Below are 25,529 nucleotides of genomic sequence, written 5' to 3' on the forward strand. Positions count from 1 at the left end.
TCCACTTGTGTATGTTACATTGTCAAATTCATGGATGCCACAGTGAGAGCCCTATCACAGGTAGCTGTCAACTTTTAAAATGGAATGGGGGTAGCCAGATTTTCACGATATCTCTATTAGTAAACTGGGAAAGTATTTCCATATCAACAAATAAACAAGGTCCCCATCCCTGAGCTACTGCTTGAATAAAGTCTTCCACCAATGATTAAATATAGCACTTCCATAAGAGAAAATATTCATTAAAACAGAAATGGTTAAAAATAAAAGCCACATATATTCTTATAGTAAATTCTAATTTGTTCTCTCTTACAAGTCATACCATTACCAGCAGGGCCGGTTCTTCCTACAGGCCATCAAGGCGACCGCCTAGGCCGCCAAATTGGCGGGGGGCGCCCCCTAGTGGCGTCCTTAAGCACACATCTTTGTTTTAACAACATTGATTAACACATTTTTTTTTTTTAAAGCATGGGATATAAAACCCTCATTGAATTAAATGAACATGCCCCAACCCATATTTCGAATGAAAATGTAATATTATATTATATAAAATATACGTGCATGTCAATATCGCCTAGGGCAGCCAATGGGCTAGAACCGGCCCTGATTACCAGCTACCTCTTTAATTCAATATGGTCACTTTAAAACAAATACACTGCACGTTTTGTTTTTTTGTTTTTTACCATGCTGTACTTATCTGTTATTTAGTTGTGTACTTATTGTGTTCTCCTATTATTAATAACGTGTGCACACTTAGTCGTTTTTTTATAATTGATTATTATGTCAGTCTATTCTCCTCACTTTATGTGAATGAATGAACAGCTGCAACAGGAAGCTCCATATTCCTCGAGGTCTATGGATGACGCAATGTACGCTGGACTAGTCAACCCCGAGCAGCCGCTGAATTAAACACGCTGCTTTCCTCCACTCCTCTCACCGATCACTGACCATCAATACGTCTCCGGAGAACGTTCATTTCACTCACGAAACCCACTCTTTCGTAAGTAAAACGAACCTTTTTTTTATATTTGAGATAAGCATTTCATTTGTCAGCCAGAGCAGCGACCACTTTGATTTGACTGGGAGCAACGGTGTCGTGTCAACTGACATGAGTGGAACGTTTACATTCTTGCTGCGTGGTTTGTAGCTGATGCTATTTAGTTAGCTAGCTATCCCCAACAACTGGGAAAACAATATGTTTAGCTAATGAATGCACGGTTGCCAAGTTGTTAGGATACAGGAGAGACAAACTGTGGTTAGGGTGGTTTGAAATGAGTTGTCAGAAGCTGTTTGACCACGTGAACATTCAATTACACATTACACAAATTTGCTCTTATGCATGCTCTGTTGATCTGGCACGAAACACACACATTTGGAATCATTTTGACTTTCATAGAAAGTGAGGATACCATCTGTGAGGATGTCATCATCCTCCTCAAACCATGCTGACAACTCTAATGTTCACCCTCAATACAAAAAGTATCATATTCTGTGCTGAGTGATTTAGCTAAGGTTGAACAATGTTTGAAAAACTGATCAGCAAAAAGCAAGAAAGGTTAAGCAAATGTTTTCATTAAGCTGGATGTTTGCCACCTGACACAATATGCTTAATACCTTTAAACACAATGAAGGTTGATTTGAGAGCACCTTACTCATCGCTAGGACTGCACCTTATTAGTATTTGCTTCATTAGTCAAACGGTCATCCAGTCATCTAATTGTCTCGTGTTTTGAAAAATGCGCATCAGTAGTTCCCTGAGCCCAATTTGGCATTGTAAAATTGCTTGTTTTTCAAACATTTAATCAATTTATAATCGGCAGGAGGTTGTTTTAACGCTCACTCAGGTTATATATTGACATTTCATCCTGCACTAAACTAGTGAATGATATAACACTCTGTCTGCTCTCTCCTCTGCTGCCACTCCACAGCTTCTCTACCTGTTGGACTGAAGGGCCCTCATCATGTCTAAAGGTACCGTGGTTCTTGCGTACAGCGGTGGACTGGACACATCCTGTATTCTGGTTTGGCTGAAGGAGCAGGGCTACGACGTGATTACTTTCTTGGTAAGGTTTACCAGTGTGTGCAACAGGTGTCTGCATTTGGTTTTTCTAACCACCTGCTTTGGCAAGTCATGTATCTTCGCCGTTTTTACGATTGACAGCTGGTGCAATGTGTCTTTCGAGTTTTCCATTGCCTGCAAAAAGTCAGTTACGGTTAACTCCCAACCACGCAGGATTTGGTTGAATAATGCCTGCGCAAATCTAGCTGGATTTACTTTTTGCCCTGGGGCAGTTGAGAAGTGCAAAGCAGGCAGATTTTGTTGTTGTCTAACTTTTCATTCAGGGGTCTTGTGGTCTGGTGTGGGGGATGGGTGGGTGATTGTCTGTAGTTCACTGCCGTGGCACGTGACGTGCAGCCCCCTTTCCGGGGAGTAGAAAAGAGAATAGCAGCTACTGATCTAATGCCAAATTGAATTTTGATGAAACCACGCACATGTTTCAGCTTGTCAGACAACATTGCATCAACAAACAGGCAGAAACAGAAAATTACACAATTATAGATGAATAATACACCTGTTATGCAAGATCAATTCACCCACATTATGAGTTTATGAATTAAGAGTGTCATTAGGACAGGTTTTCTAACATGTATTAAACTGTAGCATTACATGTGACTCATCCTAGTGTACTTGAAAGTAATGATCAGAAAAGCAATGCAATTTAAATGATAAAATAGTAGTATAGTAGTTGTATTAGTAAGCATGGTAATGTTTTTGTGCTGCAAAATGTGTCTGTTGTCCTCCTTTTTTTGTTTAGTGTTCAGATATCAGACAGCCTCTATAGACGCTAAAGTGCTGCTCATGCTTGGTTTCTGTGAGGTGATTGCTTCTTCATCTCAACAGACGTGATCTGAATTCCAAGTTCATGGATTGGCAGAGTTAACACATGCACAGTCATGAGCCGGAAGGTTTATATATGGAGGGCTTGCATGTTATTTCACAGCATTTCTAAACTGAAGTCACTGCACATTTTTAGTTTTTTTAAATTGCATTTGTATGTGTGTTCTTGTAGGCCAACATTGGGCAAGATGAAGATTTTGAAGCTGCCCAGAAAAAGGCAGAAAGCCTTGGTGCAAAGAAGGTAAGACACAGAATGAAAGATCATGTCATTTTAAGGGATGATCAGTCGATTTAAATCTTCTCACCTTGACTTTTCCCAAAAAAGGTAGAAAAAAAAAATCTGAAATCTGAAGATTGTTTCGCAGAATGCTGATATATGTTTAAAAGGTCCAAACAAGCGATGTTTGTGGCCCTTTTCCTCTCAGGTTGGACCGTATTGTCTTATTTAAATTATCCTATCAGATGTCAGAGCTTCCTCGTGGTACATATTGTTACACTAGTAAACAATTATTTAAATTGTGTTTTAATGTTCTCGATGGCCTTAAAATGCAATGATATTGAGCGAAAGCAAGTTTCCAGCCTCTTCCAATACAATGTCATAGCATGCTCAGATAACATACTTACATTATGAGACAAATGTTCTTTGTGGCCAACAATCAGTTGTTTTCCTAGAAGGGAAATATATAAATAATAATTCATTAAGGGGATGAATGGAATCACAAAGCCCTGTTCCGTGTCCTGACATCCGTTCTTGTGCAGGTTTTCATTGAAGACCTGCGTTCAGAGTTTGTGGAAGACTTCATCTGGCCCGCAGTTCAGGCCAATGCCGTCTATGAGGACCGATACCTGCTGGGAACGGCGGTCGCACGGCCCTGCATCGGCCGCCGTCAGGTGGAGATTGCACGCAGGGAGGGCGCCCAGTTTGTCTCCCATGGTGCCACTGGAAAGGTAAACCAAACACTAGAGGAGAGACTACACTCTGAAGAAAAGAAAATGACCTGTTATCTGCCAATATGACTAAATCCCAGATCCAAATTACATTAAGTTATAAAATATCAACATAAACCTGCCTAGAGTTTGCACAGAAGAATGACATTTGGGAATGATGTGGAAATAAAGACAAATTTCCTTTACTGAAATTAAACCTTCAAAACTGTGGTTACATGCTCTGTGCCGGATCCACAAGCAGCCAATTAATTCTAAACGCAAAACAACTAGGTCACTGTCCATAGTCTGGACATGAGACCATGTGTACAGGGTTGAACATTAACTTTTTTAACCAAACTGCAGCAGAAATCTACCCTCCTCAGAGCCATTTCTGACTTTCATGCAGAATCTCACATTTTCTTCTCTTTGATTTCCTGCCAATCTGAGACAGATGTTATCATTTAGTGCCTGCACCTTTTTTCTCGCATTGCACTGAACCATCAGCTGAATGAAATGAGTCACTGCAGCTCAAAGGAAAATGCAAATATGTTTTTTGTGCCTGCCAAACCGTTTTCTGATTAGTGTGAGTCGGGAGTGAGTGAAAAGGTAATAAACCTGAATTAAATGCTGCATTTTGAGGACTTGATCTTTACACATTATAATTTCAGTCAGTTTTGGATGGATAGTTTGTTTAAAAGGAACAAACATTAATCAAATAAATGAAGAACTACAAGGTGTCCTGAAACCAGTTAAGTCAGTTTCACATTTTGTGCATCTAAGAATAAATATCCTCTTTAACCAAAAATGTCTTCAGTACGCTTTTGTAGAGAGTCATCTCAGTTGTTGTTTTTCTCATTACAAAAAGACAATCTAGTAATCGAAATGTAATGACAAAAGTAGCCCAATAATTTACACCTTTTGGTTAAAGTTTTCATTACTTATTCCCTCGGTCTGAATAAGCAGTCTGTAATACAGTTTAGATTAAGGCTCTGTTTTAATATAATCATTGTAACACATTGTAAATAAATAAAATGATCATCTTTATATACTTTTTTTTAAATATACATTTAAATATAAAATACCTTTACCAATTTTTTCTTGTGTTCTTTACACTTGTACAGAAATGTGTTTGATGAAATGCAGTGTCTACATTTCTGCTGTAGATGGAGACAGATACCACATCATACTATAACTTTATCTTTGCTCAACCCCTTCTGTGCCATACAGCTGAATTCTTAAGCGATTAATCTACCAAAAGAAAAGTAATCTGAAATTAGTTTAATAGTTGATTTGAGTATTTTTTTTTAAACTTTTGGTGCTATTTGTCTTTTAAATGAAGATATTTGGGGATTAGACTCTTGGTTGCATAAAACCGATATTTTAATGTGTCAACATCCGCGCTTATATGCACACTTCATTTCCTGTGGTTGATTTTAAACTGTGAATAGAATTCCAGGTGAACACTGTCTCACATGTGGTACATAAAGCTGAGCCCCCGTGTTTGTGTTTTGCAGGGCAATGACCAGATACGTTTTGAGCTCACATGCTACGCCCTGTACCCGGAGGTTAAGGTAGGTGTGCTGTTTCACTCCAACACAGCATCATTTTGACACAGCATCTCAAAAATTATAGTGCTGCAGCAGCCGACCCTCTCTTTTTCTGTTCTGCGTAGATCATCGCACCGTGGAGGATCCCCGAGTTCTACAACCGCTTCAAGGGGAGGATAGATCTGATGGACTATGCAGAGGTAACTCCATCCCGCTGTTTGTGTGAAATAGAAGAATCTGTGATTCAGCTTAGTGCTATCTTAGATGAAAATAAAAGTATATAAAATGCAAAGAAATAATAATGTCCCAAAAAAGTTTGGACAAAGTGTTGTACGACAACAATCTTCAATATATCAAAAATGATAGTTTAACTAAAATGTATCACATATGTAATTAGTGTAAAGCATTTAAGAGGATTTTTCATGAGCATATTAACAGAAAAGAAAGGCTGTGATTACAGAAATACCCGCTGTGGTGCTGCATTTTATTGTACAACTTGTTTTGATTTATTCCATTCTCAAATACTCTCCTGTCCTTATTTTATATCTGTAAGGAGCGTTCCTGTCATGATAGAGCGTCCCTAATTGTATTTTCTTTGCTCTTTTATTTATCCTTTTTTTAATCTGTATCTACAAAATAATAACATGATTGATTATTACATCTTTACTTTCATTTAATTTCCAACCCATGATTATTTCCACTTAACTGAACCACTGATTTATATGACTTTGCACCACGCTCCTATGTTCCCATTAGATATTTTCCCCCACTAGAGGGAGGTCATGATGTTTTAGTGAATATAACTCTCTTGTTGTCCCCTGGAGAACTGATATCACACAATCTTAAAACACTACTCCTAGACTTTTCCTTTGAACATACCAAAAATATCCTATTCATCGTTGATTGTTTTTGCTGTTTTCACTGCCGTCTCCATAAGCCAAAAGCAGGCTGAGGAAAACAATGCAATTTTGTTACACAGCATGCCGAAAACCAGCCGCTACGAATAGTTTGCTTGGTTCTTTGTGTTCTCAGATTTCTGATTTGTAGTTTCTTACCTTTATGTACTTTGAGCTTACAGGTATGTAACAGCGTGTAAGCTAACAGCTCTCTCTCTCTATGTCAAATTCTAGAAACATGGCATCCCTGTGCCGGTCACTCCTCGGGCACCATGGAGCATGGACGCCAACCTGATGCACATAAGGTGGGTAGGAGTCTTCCGTTTCTATATTATCTTTTTTTTTTTACCAATCAGAAGTAATAGACTATAATTTTCTAAATGATCTTCCTTTACAGTTATGAGTCCGGCATCCTGGAGAATCCAAAGGTAAGACCAGTTCCCAAAGGCATGACACTTCCTTTCTGATCCCTTTCCTTAGCCCAACTTTTAGGCATTACTTTTTTCCTTCCACCTGTGCTCATTTATGAAACTGACACATTCAATGTAATTAAAGAAAAGGGCTTTTTAAATTCCAGGAAAGTCACATTTATATACCATATTTTAGTTTCACAGAAATGTATGCTCAATGACATTTCTGACTTTAATCCAAACTGTTTGATTTTAATCTAAATCACATATCCCATCATTTCAAATCCTACAAAAACAAACTGAAGGCTTTAGCACTGTTTTTACAGGTGAAACAAAAATGTACACCCCAAAAAGTTAGAGATAAAACGTCTCGAGGCTCCACATTAAACATCTGGTCAGTGGATGTACACAAAACATTTGTCAACGTTTAGAAGAACAGGTTTTAGTATCGGTGCAGTTTGCTGATAAGTACAGTAAATCCCGGCCGTCTCACACACAGATAATGTCAACAGCAAACACAATATATATTTGTTTCAAGTGACGTTAAAAATAACACAGCAGCACTGTTACGGTCCCTTCTGCTGACCCATGCACCCCCCCCACCAGAGACAAACACAACACTCTCTCCCACAGTGCCATGGGTGAGTCAGAGTTTGATCTCTGCTGGGGTCACAGGTCAGCGCAGTACATACAGGTTGCCCCCGATGACCCCCAAAGCTCGCATCCCTTGGTCACTGTGTCTGTGTCTCTGTCTCTCCTCACCCCGGGTCCTCGCCGGGCCCTGGGAAGAGCCTGGGACACACAGACACTGACTTGTCGTCAGCAACGCTTCGACTAATTCCCGATTTCATGGGAGCCGGGGAGGGGGAAGGGTTAGGGCGTTGCGCCCAGCTGGGGCCTCCTGAGTTCCAGCCCCAACTCCTCGGGACCTCATTGTTCCACTGGTTGCGCTGCCGCGGGCTGCGACGTGGGAGGGGAGCCATTTCATCGTGACACCGTGACACCAAAATGTCACCAGTAACAGTAAAGTACAAAGGCAGCGCGCCAGACAGATGAGTCCCCAATGGACCGGGTGTCACAAGGAGGCGAGGGGTCCCACTCTGTTGGAGTGGAGATGCAGGGCCACTGTAACTCACAGACCTCTATCTCTCTTTCTCTGTCCCTTTCCCACCCCTCCGCTGCCTCTTTAGTGGTCGGCCTGTGGAGAAATGTTTTGAAAAGAATGAGGCGAACCGGCTCAATGGCATAGCGATGTATGATGACAGTATTGTGTAACTGATTCATTCAGGGGTTTTGTGTTGGACCATTTACTCCAATATTGAATCGATTAATGGCATTAAATACAATGAAATATTTATGGTGCATGGGTCCATAGTGATAAAAGGATTTGAATATATTATCCAGCACACAAAATGATATTTTGAACTTTGAAACAAGCTGGGATTATTGAGTAATTTCAGCAGCCAAAACCTCTCTGGGGGCAAGTCCCCCTCGGGTCATTGGACTTTTTCCAAGTTTGTTTATTAGGGTCAGAGTAAACATCACGTCAACAACAAAATCACAATATGTTAATAATATTCCACGGTTAAACATCTATATAAATGGGTTTAAAGCTGGTAATTAATACAAATGTTAAAAACTACACAGTGAATTTCTCACCCAACTCAAACCAACCTGACAGATTCTGATTGACCCACAGGGTCATCTTAGAGAGGTCATCTTGTTCTAAGTATCTCCTCTCTGTATCAGCCTGTCTATCTCCTCCAGTTACAGCCCTTAAGGCACAGGGCGGACCTCAACTATTCAAACCCCACAGCACCCCCCCACATGTGGTACAAAGGCCCCTCTCTGCTCAACTCAGTCAGATTAGGAAATGTCCAAATGGTCGCTCATATGTTCTCCTGTAGATAAGAGTCCGCAGAGTTCAGGTTACTCTGTGATTAACACTGTATCCTTCCTGAAGCACCTTGCCTGTCGCACAATGGCCCGATTTTTATTAACTCGCCCCCATCTGGCAGCATTAACCTGTGAAGACATGTGCCCAGGGCAACTGCTGTTATCATGTGCATACACTCATGTTTAATATTATGAGCATGTACCTGTTGACTGCATCGAGGTAGAGGTGGTCCTAAGTTTAATTTATCACGCTCCAACTCTAAAATGTTCTTATTTTTACCTGGCTTACATTTAAAAATGGTAAATTCTATCATAAAAGATTTAAACCATATCAGCCATCCGTAGGTCATGTTAATATGTCCAGCAGTGGCTCAGTCAGTAGGGGCTTGGACTGGGAACGTAGGGTCGCCGGTTCAAGTCCCCAAACAGACATGAAATATGGAAAGTGGACTGCTACTTGGAGAGGTCCCAGTTCACCTCCTAGGCCCTGCTGTGGTGCCCTTGAGCAAGGCTCCGGACACCTCCAATCCCCCTTCCCCATTGCTCCCCGGGCGCTGCACAATAGCTGCCCACTGCTCCTAGTACTAGGATGGGTTAAATGCAGAGGACCAATTTCACTGTGTGCTCTGCTGTGTGCATGTGACTAATAAAGAGGGTTTCATCCTCCAATTCTATCTATCTATCTATCTTCTAATAAGGTCTAAGTATTTTGTAGACCCTTAAATTCTTATGTTGAGGTATTCATCAGATTTGATCAGCAATCTGTTAGGTGTCTCCATACCCCGCAGTTTCCCCCCCATACCTCCTCCCTGTCTCTGTCCCTCCACACATGAGCAGTCCGGGCCCAGCCTGAGGCAGCCTGACACTCGTCCTGAGTCATTAAAACATCGGCTCTGTCTTAATTATAGCCTGTGTCAGTGGGCTTCCTCGGGTCCGCCACGCTCTTTGATCAGGGAGCTGATGGGCCGCTGCTCGTGTTGACCAGGAGTAAAGGAGCGTGACGCCTCTCCTCCGCTCACCTAGAGGAAATGAAAACTTGTTTGCTGCCTGTCCCAGGGCTGGCTGGAAAGAAGGACAGACTGAAGGATGCCTGTAGGGGAAGGAAGTGGGCTTGTAGGTGTGTGTGTATGCACGTGAATGTGTGCTTTGAAGCGAAGAGGTCAGTGTTTAGCATGTGCCTTCGCTGCCCTCAGGTGGGATTGGTCTGACCTGGTATACTGAGACTGCTCTCAATGTACAAGTGCCTGTTCTTCTCAATTCATCCATCTGAGGCCATAGCATTTACCAAAGCAACCGTGGTGTTAAGAATGTAAATGTCTCTTCAGAATGTGTATATTGTTTTATCCTTGTCTCAATTTACCATGTTTGCATTTTAAAGAGAAGGACAGACTTGAAACATGGTGATTTAAGCGTCATTTCCAGCCCATTGCGCCAGATATGTTTTTACCATCCTCTTCTCTTCTATCTCCCTCTCAACTCTCCCCTTCATTCCTCCCCCTCTCCCTCCTGCCACCTCTCCCTCTTTTGGCTCTGTTGCCCGAAAACCAATGAGGCAACTAATATGTGGAAAGATAGAAATGTACTTGCTTTAAGTTCATGCGTCAGCCCTCTTCTTTGCTGTAAGGGCCCCGTTTAGCACAACAATATGGCAGGAGCAAAGACTGCCAAAGGAGCTGCTCAGCGCTACATGATGGTGAGCTTCATGCCCCATTTCCCACCAATACCCCTCGCCCCCGCCCTCTCTGTCTCTACCTTTTCCACTCTTTCAGGGCCATGGCTTTGGGACAGGTCCACCTGCAGGGGGTTTGAATTGAAATGCATTGATCTCTGGCTCACTGGAAACAAGCCTATTCGCTTGTTTCTTTGAATCCAATAGTCCAAGAGTAAGTTTCAACTCTCTTGGTTAGAGCATGCATGAGTTTTCAAGCAAGGCATGACTTCTATAGATTATAAGTTTGTTTTTAATTCAACAGGTGGAATTTGTTCTAAAATGAGACTTTACTCAAAACCATGTGAAATCTAGATATTTCTTCAGTTAAAGCTAAAACAAACCAGCACTACTTCCATCTGTGTTTTGCAGAAAGACTTCATCCTGAGCTGCTTGTTTAATTAGTGCATAACAAAAAACCATAAATATAATAAACTATTTTCCTTTTTTTTCCCTAAGTTAGCAACACGTACAGACAAGGCTTATAGTTACTGTGCTTTATTTGAAGATTGGAAATGTTAACCATGGTTTACAAGCAGCCTATAACACCACAGGAACTGTATACTTTCACATTCTCCACTATTTAAAATTCAGTCCGTCTTCCTCCCACTCAAAGTATGCATCAAAGGGCTTTTTAGGGGAGTCATTTCACCCCTCTCCTGTTCGCTCTCATTTGGCATCTTTCAGGGCACTGAGGCAGAAAATAAAGGAGAGGAAGACGGGCGCCTTCCCAGTCAATTTCGGTGTTTAGTTAAAAGGAAGGAAAGTGATTGCTCTGCTCGTTTTCTCCTCACTGACAGGCGACGAGCGGATGCCGATTAGTTATTGTATGATGATTTAGTGTCTGGTAAAGCTTTCCATTTAAATGCACCCAGTAGTTATTTTGCATAGTCCCCCTGCAATTTGCCTCAGCTCAGGAGACATTGGCCATCGTCTTGTCCTAATGCTGTGTAATTGTTGGAGGGCCACATCGCTGGGCGGACAAGTCAGACCGCCACGCTCTTTTAGGTCCCAACACTGACTTACTGCAATCTTTACTGGCTCCCACCATCTGGAAAAACAACAAACATCTGTCACCCAGGACAACTTTAGTGGATTTAGGGTGTGGACTTGGTTGTCATGGCCATTTTCAACAATTGTGAAATAAAATGAAAGGGAAATGTCAGTCAGAAAATCAAAACTGGAAGGTAAGAGAAAGGGAAAGCGTGTAGGGAAGAACCAAAGGGCCATGACAGAATCAACAGATCTAGATTTTCACAGACAGGCAGAATAATATTGAGTTTTTATTATCAGGTGTGTTTTGGAGTGTTCACTGTTCTCGAGGATGTAAGTCATTTCTTTCTTTTGCCCTTTCCCACTCACTTTCTCGCTACCTCCCACTATACCCCGCCACCCCCCTGTGGTGAAGGGCCTCGCAGGGAAAATGAACCAAATAGAGGAGAAAAATGGAACATTGATTTTTTTTTTTTTTTGTCTTGATGGTGTTTGCAGGTTTCACTATTTTCACGCATCATGCTCTCTTTTCTTCTCCCGCTATGTCTGGAGTTGTCCGTTATCACCTCACACAATAGTCTCCCCATCCGCACTTTGATGAGGTCTCAGAGGGTCCGCGTTATTCATCAAGGGAAATCAAGTGTGTGAAATAGAGAGAGTGAGTCTGTGTCTCTGTGTGTTTTTCAGAGCAATGCTCCGGCTGACCTGTACCTGATGACCAAGAACCCAGAAGAGTCTCCCATCATCCCCGATTTACTGGAAATAGAGTTCAGCAATGGTTTGTGCTTCCAACACGGTTCACTTGTTGGTATCTAGTCTTAACCCTATCACCTTAACAGTTTAGAAAAAAAACTACTGCCATAAATATGTAATATTCGTACAAATTTGTTTTTAATTTCCATATATACAGCTCCGGAAAAAATTAAGAGACCACTTCAGCATTATAATATTCTCTTGTGTTATTATTTATAGACATGTCTTTTGTCTCTTATTGTATTCTATAAACTACTGACAATTTGTCTCTGTGTAATAAATGTGATAAAGATTTAGGAACAATTTGGAGTGATCTCTTAGTTTTTTCCAGAGCTGAATATAAGATATACAACACATTAAGGAGAAAATATAAAACATCTCTATTATAATCAGCCTTATCTGTTATATTTGTGAAATTGATTTGGTATTTGTCTGTGTAATGCAATCTGGTCTCTTGCATTTGAGCTTGCATTATATCAGATTTTATGGCAAATTAATTTGCAATGAATTTGGTCAATTATATTCGATTGGATGCAATATTTGTTGTTGTACAGGTTTCTTATTATAGGTTTACTTAGCGGGGTTTTTCTTTAATAATCAGTTCTGAACTTCTCTGATGAAATAGAGGGTCCATCCTCACTCAGTGTCACTTCTTCCTTATTACTTAACATTGGTGTTTATCGCCGCAGGGCTACAGCTCTCACACTGACCCTGTTGCACTTTATCACCCTTCCTGACCACCCAGACTTATCCTTAACCTCTCACAGCATTACTCGGTCCAAAGCTGCCATGTTTAGCTCTAGGGCAGCAGGCAGGCCGGAAGCATTAAGTCCAGCTAATACACCAAGCCCTGAGGGGCCAGGGAAACGCTCATTAGATATATTGCCATGAGGGCCGAGCTGAATAGTGGAAAGTGTCACATGCTTGTGTAAAGAGTACATGGCAAGAAACATCCCAGCCTGGGGCAAATGGCACAGATGTCCCTTCATCCCTGGTCACTAGTGCAGGCTGCAGATCACTAACTTCAATCGGAGGAGATACACTAGCTCCTCTGATCATATGGACTTAATGGGCAGTTTTATGAGCTGTACTAGTAATATAAGGGAAGTTCAGAAGGTTGGCAGAAGAGTTGGTGGGAATATTTGTGACCACTTAAGCTGCTGAAAGTGACAATTAAAATCCCATTCAGAAGTCAATATGTGCACTGAAATGCTGTCCTGAATAGTTTCTTTGGGGAACTGGTAAAGTGTTACCAGTTCCCCAAAGAAAACAAGTAGGTTGGTGTCAGTTCAGCTGGAGGTGAGATATGCTTTTGTGAAACAGAGATGCAGTAGTAAATCGAGTATGCTTTCGCGGGTTCTTTGCAGGCCTGCACTACGTTTTCACACATATTCTCTGTGCCTTTTATTGAGCACTCTATGACAAAAGCTGTTTTAGTTGTCCACACAAAGGCCCGAGCCTACTCCTCCCTCTGAGCACAAGATCAGCACAAGAATGTTTCATTTCATTCCCCCTCCCACCTTTTCATCCCTGCCTTTCTCACCAAAGTTTTCTCACTGATTAAAAAAGAATATTTAACAACAGGAACCTTTTCCCCCGTCAAACACTCCATTCCCAGATTCTCTCCCTAGTTTAAGAAAAAAAAAATCATCCCTCCCTCTTTTCATACCAAAGAAGTATAGAGGAAAAAGAGACAGAGAGGAAAAATGTAAAGCAGTAATTTTTCTTACAACTGTGTCTGTGCGCCCATTGTCTGCACTGTTAGGCTGCGAAAAAACTGAAGAAAAGGATCACGGAGGAGAGAAAAAGACCCCTCAGTGAATGATCGAACCCGTACGATGGCGAGAGCGAGCAAAAAGAGAGCGCAGGGACGAAAGGCCAGCCCCTACACTCCCACGTTCAGACACTTAATTTATTTGAACTTTTAATCTAATTATTAGGTAACTGGGAGTGGGGGTGCAGTTTTGATAATGCACCGTCCACACTGCCCTCTCCTGCACTGGGAGGTACGTTTTTTTTCTTCAGCCATGGGAGCAAGCACGATTCCCGCGATATGAGAATGGGCCATTAACAAAGCCCTTGTCTAAAAAAAATGTGTCAAGTCCTTCACGTGTCACTGCTATCAAAGCTTTCTAAGCGCCGGTTGAAATGCCGACAGAAGTGCTGCTCTTCACCTCAAAGCTGTGCGACTGACAACTGCGGGCATGCTAAAGTGTGTGTGTGTATAGGAATGAGCACTGCGGATGGAGAGGGAACATCAGCAGATCTTATCTTTCCCCTTCTTGTGTAGTGCGCAAATGCTTATATTCACTTCTCAACACATATATACACACACACGGACACACGGACACACAGCCATGTCTGGTGTTTGTTTCCTCGCCTCCACCTTTGGCCCCATGTTGCTCGTTGAAGGCCATGAATAAGCAGGTCCATGACAGTGATTGATGTGTACTTGGTTTAAGAGGCTTTAGAGAGGAAGTGTGTGGAGTGAGCGTGGGTGTTTAAAAAAAAAAAGGGAAAAGAAAATGTGTGTGTGTTTGAGACATGGTACCAGGTAGATGGATGATGATGAATCTGCAAGTTGTTGTTTTGTTTTTTTTGTCTCCAGCACATGCGCATGAACACACAAACACCCAGTAGTGCAAAAAATCTCAGCGCTAAGGAGAGTATGGGTAACAAAGCTGCGTGTGTAATTGAATTAGGAAAAGGCCTGCCCACAATTTCACAGCTTTCAATTGAGCAAGGCCTTTGAATTTATTAGCCTTTCTCACCACCTCCTTTTGTAATGGCTTTTACTTTTAGCTGACAACTATTGATTTCAGTGACTGAGATAATGAGCGCTTGTCAGCTAATTTTATCAACTCTTTGCGGTTTCGTTTTTTAAATTTCATTTTTTATAATTGGTTTCTTAAAAGCCCTTTCACCAAGCGGTCGATTAACTGTTTCCGTAAGGTAACATTTTAGTTTTTTGCAGGTTATTTGTTGATTGATTTTCTGATATAATAAAAAAAAACGTTGGGGTGTTGCATTGCTTGTAGATTAGCCTGTAGATTTAAGTTCTCGCGGGTAATTTTATCATAGAAATTGTGGAGGAAACTTCTGGAGCAATGGAGACGAAACTCAGAGAGACACGAACTTTGCTGGAACTTTGATGGCAAACACTGAAGGTTTCTTTAGGAAGTAAACAGCCGGAGAATTGACAAGACATTTGCTGCAGCCACGAGTTGACAGAGTGGTTGCCCGACAAATTCTGAAGATCTCTACAACAATACGAGGTTTTAACCAGTTCAGAATGGACAATCAACATTCTTCCATTGCCAGACTAAACAAATATGGATCCTAAATCTAACTAAAGCTGTTGCACATTGGAAAAGAATGTCAACAGGGAACCTACGTTCCAGATAAGGGCTTCTAGATGTCCCTAAACAATAATTTATCTCAGGTCAGTTTGTGCTCACTCAGAAACTGGCATGAACAAAGCGCCCACGCTGCCCCTCCTTGAGGGTGATTACAGCAACCCCAAGGCCAAAGAACTGTGCCATGGGAATAGAGACAGAGGAAGGAGAAAATTATGAACTAGGTCAAAGGTTCAACCCCTCAGCAAAATATTCCGTAACAGATATGCATGCAAGTGTTTTTTTCTTTCTTCTAAACACATCAAAAATGACCGTTTCATCTCCATTACAGCTTTGTGTTTAAAGGCAATATTTATGAAACATTGATATAATATCTAGGAACTGACTTACAGAACAAAACACACTCAACAAAGTCATTTTTTCAAATCAAAATACGCATGTCTATAAACTTACAAAGAACATGTTACATTAGTCTCAGTTTTGGAATCTTTATCACTGATTTATTTTTTGACTGTATTTCTATTTGATAGGGAATATGCAATAAACATAGTTCTAATGCAGAGGAGGAAACTGATGTGCTCATTTGGTACTTGTCTTCCTGCCAGTTAGATTGTGACTTGTTTTATTAAATTCTTAACACTATCCGAAAGATGGGTTCCAAATGAAATTAAATGAATTCAGGTTAAAGACTATAAATAAGAAACAAGGTAGTTGTGATATAATATAATAAATATTGTGTCCCCTTTAGGAGTGCCTGTGAAGGTGACCAATGTGAAGGACAGCACATCGAAGGACTCTCCACTGGATATCTTCTCTTACCTCAATGTGATTGGGTAAGCCCTTTTCTATTCTCGTTAAAGCTTTTATCTGAAAGCACCTTTACCTTCCATGTATGATTTGTTTTCTACATGTATGTAAGTGTCCCCAGAGGTGGAGCAGTGGTTAAGTTCACCACCTCTGTGTGTTGGTCCCTGCTGGCCTGGATCAGATCCCACCAGAGTTTTCCTCCCCGTGTCTCCTCCACTCTGTCTCACTGTCTGTCGGCGTAAATGAAATGTACTGACGGTCAGCCGACTGAGATATATGTAATCAACGCTTTTAGGCTTATTGTAGATGAGGTTTTTGGGGGGGAAATTGTCATCAACATTAAACATTGTGACTGAGTTTTATAATATTATCTGTTTAAGTTGCTTCTTCATTACATGCATCTAAACTAGAATGTAACATTTGTAGATCTAAATTGATTATATCAAATTAATTTGGATAGTCAAGGGAAAGTATTTCTTTAGATTTGCTATTCTAAAGATCATACAGCTCCGGAAATTCCAACGCAGAGAAAAATTGTCAGTAGTTTATAGAATACAATAAAAAAAATGTTTTAAAAAATCATTAAAGTTTAAGACAAACCTATCAATAATAAAACCAGAAAAACTGATAATGCTGCAGTGGTCTCTCAATTTTTTCCGCAGCTGTAGATATTTAAGGTTTAAGTTAATGATGAACAAAACAGATGCAAACACGCCTCTTCTTATCACTTTGCCCATGGCGCTCATAGGTATTTGGACATTTCACTAAGACGATTATTATAATAAAAGTGGAATTTATTATTTTTTATTTCCTTGCTGCTGTGGTGTTGTATGTTTTTTTTTCTTTCTCTGTACTAATCCGAATTAGTAAAATATGTACATATAAATATATATAGTATTTTATTTAAAAAGGCGATGATGTTTGAGACTAGCAGGTTTTACTCAACTGAAATGTGTCTTATCTTAGTGGAAAACATGGCGTGGGTCGGATTGACATCGTAGAGAACCGTTTCATTGGCATGAAGTCTAGAGGTAAGGAATTTAAGGATTATTTTACTTTCCACTGTCTGTGTAATGATTTATTATCTTTTTATCGTATAAAAATCAGCCTGACAGGCTTCCTCACACACAGTGATATACGCTGTTATATGCAGGGAGACATATTTGCACTTACTCTGAAAAACGTCTCCATATTTTCATTTTACATCTATTCAAAAGCTTTCCTTTCAGTGTCCAGGGCTTTCATGCAATTTGCAGTTATTTTACATGAGTGCTTTTCCACATAAAAGCGGGCCGAGTGAAAAACACACTCTCCTGCAAGGAAATGTTTCCCTCTGGTTCACCTGGAATAAAAGCCACTGAACTTATTTTCCTTCTCTTATGCATGCACACACATACAGAAAACACACACACTGGGAACAAGATAACGGCGCACACGCTTCACTGGATACACACAAATGCACAGTCGATCACGTATGTGCACATGCAGCCGCACAGGGATGTTTTTGTCTCTCTATCTCTGATGTCAACAGGCAACTTGAAAAGCTCCTTTGTTAGATCTCTACATGTGTTACAGCAGCTAATATACGAGGGCAGTGAGCTGTCTTGGCCTTGCATGAAACACATACACACACACACCCCCAATATGTTCTATGATTGGCAAATTGACTGGCCAACAGACTTGTAGCTGCAGTGCAACTTGGCAGGTAGAAATTGGAAAATGGGAAGCCCACTTTTCTCTCCCCTCGACTGAACAAAAGATCAAAGCTTTTTCCTCCACTAAAGCAGGAGGGAGAGGTGGAGCACACGGTGTCCAAGTGGATGAATAACTACCATCGAGTGTACATGTTTCTGTCCTCTGGACTGGCAGTCACGTTAGCACAATACATGATGAGAGGGATTGAATGGGCACATGTCACGCCTATTTGTGTTGGGTCATTTTTATTTGGCGGGGTCAGGGAGGCGCGGGGGTTTGAAATGGTTTGTCAAGAATGTTGTCACTGTGCTACAAAACATTCAACAGCCTGTGTGCCAGACTAACGTTTCCCACCTGTCACAGTGCTGTCAGGTCTTTGACCTTATGGCGTTAGCGGAGGTGCACCTATCAAAAGCAGTCGGAAATGGCTCTATCTCTTAATAATTAACAGGCTGCCTGGTGTCCAGTCCTTGCTACTGTCAAAACCCAAAGACAGAGGCACTAAAATCATTTTGTTCAAAACATTTTAAATGTAGTGTCCATTTTTTGACATTACTCATACAGCAATCTCCCTCCTCTAAATAGTACAGTTTCATGTACTTAAATCTTCATTTTAAGATATTTATCTGCTTTATTTTAACATATGTTGCCTGTTTATGCTGGACTCTTTGCCCAAGGGTTGAAGGGGATCAGCTCAGGAAGAATTCATTCCTGGCCTAAACCCCTTCAGGCCTGCAGCATGGTTAGCATACCTGCAGTAACCGTATGAAAGAGTACAAACTCAGAAACCACTGGGGGTGTTGTCTCTTTGAGCTTAACTAAACTGCCACTGTCGGAGCTTACCCAGATAACGTTTCATTGTTTGCTCCTCTCTGATAAGCCAGCTCTCTTTTGGGGTACTTAAGCCAAGTTGTGTTGGAGGGCATTTTAAACTGATTCATCCGATGGAGCCAACGGAAATGTCCCTACGTGCCCTCCGTGGCCCTGGATCACTAAAAAGCCACAAGCCGTTCTAGCTCAGATGGAAACCTTTTGAGGATTTAGACAATTAGCAGCATTGCTAAGCTCTTGGCCGCCAGCACAAAGAAGGTGCTTCTCCATTTTCAGATCAGGAACGCTGTAGGAGTATTTGGGGTCTTACTGATTTGAGCTGCTTCCCAGATCGGAAGAGATTAAATAGTGTTTATCTGTTAAATTGGCAGAAACACATTTCTAATACCACTTAAATTGTGACATTTTGCTGCCTTTTGTTGGCTTTAAAGTTTCTGTTTGGCAGTAAATCAGAAAAAGGCAACTATCATTCAGCTGACAGCTGATGTGAGAAGCCATGTATTGGATTGGGGAACCAACAGTCAGGTTTTCACAATTTTCAGCCCTGACAAAAGTGGATGTCATTGATAAAGCTCCAATTTCTGTTGTCAAATCTGTCGGGAGCACTTCCCCTGCCCTCCTTTTGTTTTAGGTGACATGTGATTGACAGCTTCATTTCTCCTGCCATCTACCTCGTCTTTTCTCCCCTCACCCCTCCCTCCCTGTTCAGAGGGGGTAAATTGCAGGGTAGGCAAAGCCCAGGTCCGGGCTCCAGGCTGGCAGGGGCCTCCTACCCTGTCATTTACACAGGCCCCTCCATGTTCTGTGAGCGCTGTGAAGGCCTGTCTGTCAGACGGCTGACGGCTAATAGAGCCGTGTGTCACTTCAGATGAACGGGGCCTATGAATGGCCTCTGATGTTGACAGGAGAGCTTGTTGTGATAAACTTAAGGGATGTGTTGGAGGATTATGTGAACTATGTGTGCCACAATTTCTACAATTTGTGTCTCAAAAATATGACAGATGATACAACATTTTGTGTGTTCTTTTGTTGTGTTCATCAGGGATTTATGAAACCCCAGGAGGCACAATTCTGTTGCAGGCTCATTTAGACATTGAGACATTTACCATGGACAAAGAAGTGCGTCGCATCAAACAAGGGCCTCGGGGTCAAATTTGCTGAACTCGTTTACAACGGTAAGTCCAAATAATACACCAACTAATAAGATGCTTTAATTTATTCTGTTGTGTGCATTGTCTTTCATTCCCCTCTGTATCTGGCCTCATTCTTAGTCATCATGTTAAAGAAGGGCACGCAGGTATATTTATCTCAGGTTAAGCTACTTAGATTGCCATGATTGGGCATTACACATCTACAGTTGACCATAAACAGTTCATATTTTCCTCACTGATTAATTTTGCCTTGTTGTCATTTGCTCCATCTCAATTGTTTGTTTACAAAATTGTTTTGGTGATCAACACTGGTCAAGTCAGATATAGAATTAGATGAAGCCTGTATATCAGTGATGGTGTGTAATTCCTTGAATAAGCAACAAAAAATTTCAGCACTGACATGCAGGACATAAATATTATCAATGTGTAAAAAGGATATTTAGGAATATTGTCTCAATACCTCCTGAACCCCACAGACGAGTCAACGTCTCAACCATTTTTAGTCGACCGATAGGCAGAAAGACTGTCAGCCGACTGTTCCTGCGTTCCTGTGTGTTCAGCATTTGAGAGAGAGAGAGAGAGGGGAGAGAGAGAGAGAGGAGAGAGAGAGAGAGGGAGAGAGAGATGGAGAGAGGGGAGAGAGAGAGAGAGATTTTCTCGGCTCAGGTGTCTTAATCATCCCTTCTGCTCCGTCTCCAGCCTCCTGCACCTTCATCCACATAATAGGATCAGTGCCATTAGAGACTAACTACTAGGCCACTTCAGTTATAGCCTCCAGAGAAAGGAGACACACACAAACACACACACACAGGTGCTACCTTCAGAAGCAGGGCAGAGATTAAACCCATTGTGTGTTTAAATCATTAATGAGTCTGCAGATTGATAGCAGGCGGCTGGCAACTGGGCTTATGTTAACAATCCACCTGTCTGCATCTGTTTTGCATAAATACGTCATTAATTACCCAGAGCCATTTTCATGAGATAATTTGCTTCAATTGATGTAGCACAGTACAGATTACGCAATTGACAAGGGGAAAGTAAACAACAGCTTCATGTGTATTATGGATTTAGAGAGATTTAATCAAAGGTGGTTTCATGTAATTGTAAATAATCAACACTTTTTGTTTAATGTAAGATGTATAAATCATCGCTTTAGCAAGATTTAATTGATGAATCTATAATGAACATAATAATCATTGAACTATCCCTAAAGAAAGTCACGAACAGAGACAAATAAAGCAACATGAAGAGAGAACCAATAAGAACAAAGAACAAAAGTAGTCGGCTCTAAACTCAACTGCGTCTGTGTTTGATTGTCATGTCGGACGCCTCGTGCCAATCCAGAGGCAGCGAGACGGGGAAGGTTTGTGTCTTTGAACACGGCCAGATGATGAGGTGGAGGTCAGCCGCTGATGAGAGGAGGACCCCCGCTGAGTGGGGCGTGTCCGACCTCTGAACATATACAGACACAATCTCGCCCATCTGTCTCAGAGATTGAAGGGCCAGGTCCAAGAAATGAGACAAAAGAAAGGGGAGTGTGAACCTCACCTGGAACAGAAATGAGACTAAAACAGTTTCAGCTCATGAAAGAGAAAAGTGTGTGGGCATCACACACGCACGCACGCACGCACGCCTGTAGATTTTCAGAGGAGGATTCTCTTTCTCCACTTGTCCATCATTATTGTTTTCCCAATTTTCTAATTGATAACAATACATTAAAATAGTTGATGTTAATTTATATATATATGTGTATGAATGCAAATATGAGCCAGACAATAGAAACCATAACTGTTTTAACCAAACCTTCACCCTTTTGTATATGTGTTTCTGTTTCTTGCTCACCTCAGGTTTCTGGTACAGTCCCGAGTGTGATTTTGTGCGACACTGCATAGAGAAGTCCCAGGAGAATGTGGAGGGCAAAGTACAGCTGTCCGTCTTCAAGGGACAGGTCTACATCCTGGGACGAGAGTCACCCAAGTCCCTTTACAATGAAGAGTTGGTCAGGTAAGCACGGACACAATGTAATTCTGTGTTTCTGTGTGTCATGGTTCCGATCATTGAAAGTTTTTATAACTGAGGAAAGATAAAGGGATTATTAACATTTCTTACATTTATATATTTAGTGTGAAAGTAATGAACCTTCATCAATACCTCAAACTATGCAGTCTATGGTCCTCTAATTTTAAGCTTGCAAAGCCCGTTGAAAATTCATTGTATTTGAGGTTCAAACCATGTGCCATGTGTCAGAGAATCAAAGTGTGTGCTTGTTCTTGACAGCTGTGTGATGCTGCTCCTGGCACAGTGCGGCTTTTTCCACATGTTCACCAATCAGCCTGTTGCTAGGTCAGCTCGCCCAAGTTTCTCTTATGACCTCTACATCAACATACTAAACCGACCCCGTCTCACAAAGACATCAGAGAAGTGTCAAGCTCAGTTCCTGGAGGGCATACCCGACCTCAGCCCCGCCTGCTGCACCCCCGTGGCCTCTTAGCCGCACTAACAGTGGGTTTGTTCAGGAGGATGACCCCTGATGCCCTGTGGCCAGGCTCAGCACTGACCAAAGCAAAAAAAACTCCATATGCCTCTCCATCTCCACTTCAGGCACACACTCCACCGTAGAGTCAGAGCGCTAATGGCCTTTTCAGCCAGAGGAGGGAGGTGATTTCTCTGGGTGTCATACTAGTTAAGCAGGTCAGAAAGAGTAAAGCTAGGAAACATGCCTTACATTCAATTTCTGGTTTGGGAAGTTAAAAAATACAGGAAAAAGTGGATATTTTGTCCTGTGTGAGAGATATAATTAGAGTCGACGTTGTACTCATTCAGCCTGTTGAAAAGGACATTTACCCAAAAATCTAAAAGATAAAAGTTTCTTCTTATCTGGTTTTCTATTTATCTATCTGTGTAGCTTTGGCGTGATTGGCCAAGTGTTGTAGTAGTTAAATAGAAAGAAAGAAAGTAGTTTTAAGCACCTCGAGGCCAGTGTCTCATGTTTCATTACATGTATATCTAAATTGATTAATTGCACTTCAGGTAAAAAGAAAAAAATGTAGGTTTTACGTCAACTCTCCTTTTAACACATATAACATTTTTATTTTATTGCATAATTCTTTGTCTCAATTTTTGTTAGTTTTGAGTAATACATTATTGACTATACTGCTGAGTCACTCTCGAGATAAACTACAACTCATCCATCTTTTATCCAGTCCGTTGCTAAGAAACTCTCACTGATGAAGTCTTGTGTTCTCAGTTCAACACCTGACCTTGTAAAGACACATTTCTTACCTGGGCCGACACAGGAGTGGGACAGAGGTGTAGTGTTGCAACGTGACAAAGTCCTCGAGGCCCCTGACAGATGGACGCAGTGGTTCCTCATGAGGGAGCACAGAACAAGCGAGCCCAATAGCAATCCATCACAAATCAGTTTCAAATGTAGTCAAAGTGACACACATCTGTAAATTGTGCAGATGAAGAACAACATTTTGGAACAGATTGGAATTATGAGTCTTTATAAAAAGGTACATCTTATCTTATCATTTTCAAATAAGCAACATTTTTTTTAAAGACTCACAAAGAAAAACCATTCACTTACTTTATATAATCTCGGAATCTGTTTTTGAACGAAATCTCAGGTAAGGACTTAAATATTTAATTGTGATATCAAAGGTGAGGTAATTGTAAATATAAGCACATATTATACAGGAAAATTAATCCCCAAAATATTTGTATAATATTTTGGGGATTAATAAATCCACAAATCAGATCAAGTATTTGGCTGTCCTTCTTTTATGCTTCAGCCATTTAATTTCTCTACTGCCCACATTCCAATTAAATTCACCCCCAAAAATGCATGTGCTTTAAATATGCAGCATTTGTAAGAGTTATTGTTCACAAAATATGTATATTATTACATATGAAGTTATTGTGCTTTATTAAAACGTATTAAAAGAGTGCAGTACCATGCAGTACAGTGATACACCTGGACACTGCCGTTTCTCACACTACCACTTCATGACGACCTGCCACAATCACACACACACACACACACACAAACCCACCCCCGCTGACATCCTGTTGGCTCTCCACAGGCAACAGTAAACGGCGTCATTAACACAGTGGTAATACAGCCCGTCACCGCACCCATCTGAGAGAGAAATGTCACCCTCCTCACTGTCCGCTGGCTCCACTCTCAATTAGACTGCAGGGTTTCTTAAAGGAATACACAAAATATCCCATGCTTGCAGCTACACACACACACACACACACACACACACACACACACACACACACACACACACACACACACACACACATTCTTTAAAGCCACTCACTCATAATGGTGTTCAGGTGCCAGGCAGGGAGCCTTGTATTGAGAGTAGATGATTTAGTCGTCTGTCTTTCTTTTTATAGTGTTTATCCTATCAATTGTTGGCAATTTCCTCTTTTGCTAAGTGCTTTTGAAGAAGGCGTGCAGGCTGTACGTTGGGAGCTGGGGGAGAGGACTCAGTGTATTAGGGAGTGTATTAAGCACTGCAGGTAGAAACTGCTGTAATTACACAGCACACAGACACTCTTTGTGAGACACACACTAAGACAGGATGACAGCCTCAATGACATAGAAGCAGAGTCGCACAAGTTTTAGTTTTGCGTCTTGTTTTAGAACAAGTGGATAAACTTGAAGACAGAAAAATCTAATTCCTCTCAACACTTAGCTCAGTGTTGATATGATGGGATTATTTTACAATAGGTTATGTGTGTTTGTTGTGTGCTTGTTTACATGAGCATGTTTTCATTCTGCAGATATTGATCCTTGGTTGTTCAACACAAACAATGCTAAAGCATTCAGAGGATGATCGATCACAACATCATTCAAAAAAACATTATCAATTATCCAGTTTTCCCAGTAGTTGATGAGGCGCCTATGTTTACTACAATGATACCAAACATTGAAATCATTTTGTTAGCACAATGTCCTTTAACTTTTTCCCTTTCGCTTTTGCTCTTACATTATGTTTTTCCCTCGCAAATTTGAAGATTGGTCTCTGTTGACTCACCAGCATCTATTTATACTTATTTTCACAACAGCATGGACGTGCAGGGAGACTACGAACCATGTGACGCAACTGGATTCATCAGGATTAATGCTGTCAGGTTAGTATCCTTTGCACCCTCACAAATCTCAACACATGTTTCACCCTTATAACAACCTTTAAGCTGCCACCTTATTCTTTGTCCTTCTCCTCCACAGGTTAAGGGAACACCACCGTTTGCAGGGTCTCTCCAGTGTCAAGAAGTAACTCTTGCAGTCCTGGAAACCATCTTTCTCTCTTCCCGATTCTCTCAGCTGTCTTAAGCAGTAGTAGGTTTAGACTTTGTGCCTTATGGTCTACTGTTAGTTTTATTCAGGGTATCTAGAACACTAGCAAGCACACTAGTAGCTTTCTGTAAAATTGTAGCCTTTCTTCTGTAGAAAATAAACAACATTTTACACAACGCCAGGAAAATAGTTAGAATTAGATGTACAGATGATTGATAGTTTTTTTCTGGGTGAGCATTTCGTTAGAATGTTTCATTTTTTGAGTTTGTCTCGTTTTATGCATCAGTAGGTCAGTGCAAATATTGTGACTAGGGATTAATGTTTCAGGAATAAAGCAAACTGAATTGTG

At 41.1% G+C, this 25,529-nt stretch overlaps 2 protein-coding genes across 2 annotated transcripts in view; one reads left to right on the forward strand and one right to left on the reverse strand.

Moving 5' to 3' along the window:
• The window catches only part of hspa5 (heat shock protein 5), a 113,647-nt gene extending 94,592 nt beyond the window's left edge, over nucleotides 1-19,055 (reverse strand). The window contains exon 1 of the mRNA XM_063890381.1: nucleotides 19,042-19,055. The gene's annotated coding sequence lies outside the window, so the exon portion shown is untranslated. The remainder of the gene's footprint in view (nucleotides 1-19,041) is intronic.
• Nucleotides 793-25,529, forward strand: ass1 (argininosuccinate synthase 1). Its single transcript, XM_063890382.1, is given in 16 exon segments — nucleotides 793-997; nucleotides 1,926-2,060; nucleotides 3,069-3,137; nucleotides 3,656-3,844; nucleotides 5,338-5,394; nucleotides 5,496-5,570; nucleotides 6,501-6,571; nucleotides 6,664-6,694; nucleotides 11,961-12,051; nucleotides 16,131-16,215; nucleotides 17,156-17,220; nucleotides 19,758-19,852; nucleotides 19,854-19,890; nucleotides 21,714-21,870; nucleotides 24,949-25,014; nucleotides 25,112-25,529. Coding segments are annotated over 15 exon segments (1,239 nt in total). The 5' UTR covers nucleotides 793-997; nucleotides 1,926-1,958; the 3' UTR covers nucleotides 25,161-25,529.

This window comes from Eleginops maclovinus, chromosome 8, assembly GCF_036324505.1.
Source record: "Eleginops maclovinus isolate JMC-PN-2008 ecotype Puerto Natales chromosome 8, JC_Emac_rtc_rv5, whole genome shotgun sequence".
Lineage (NCBI taxonomy): Eukaryota > Metazoa > Chordata > Actinopteri > Perciformes > Eleginopidae > Eleginops > Eleginops maclovinus.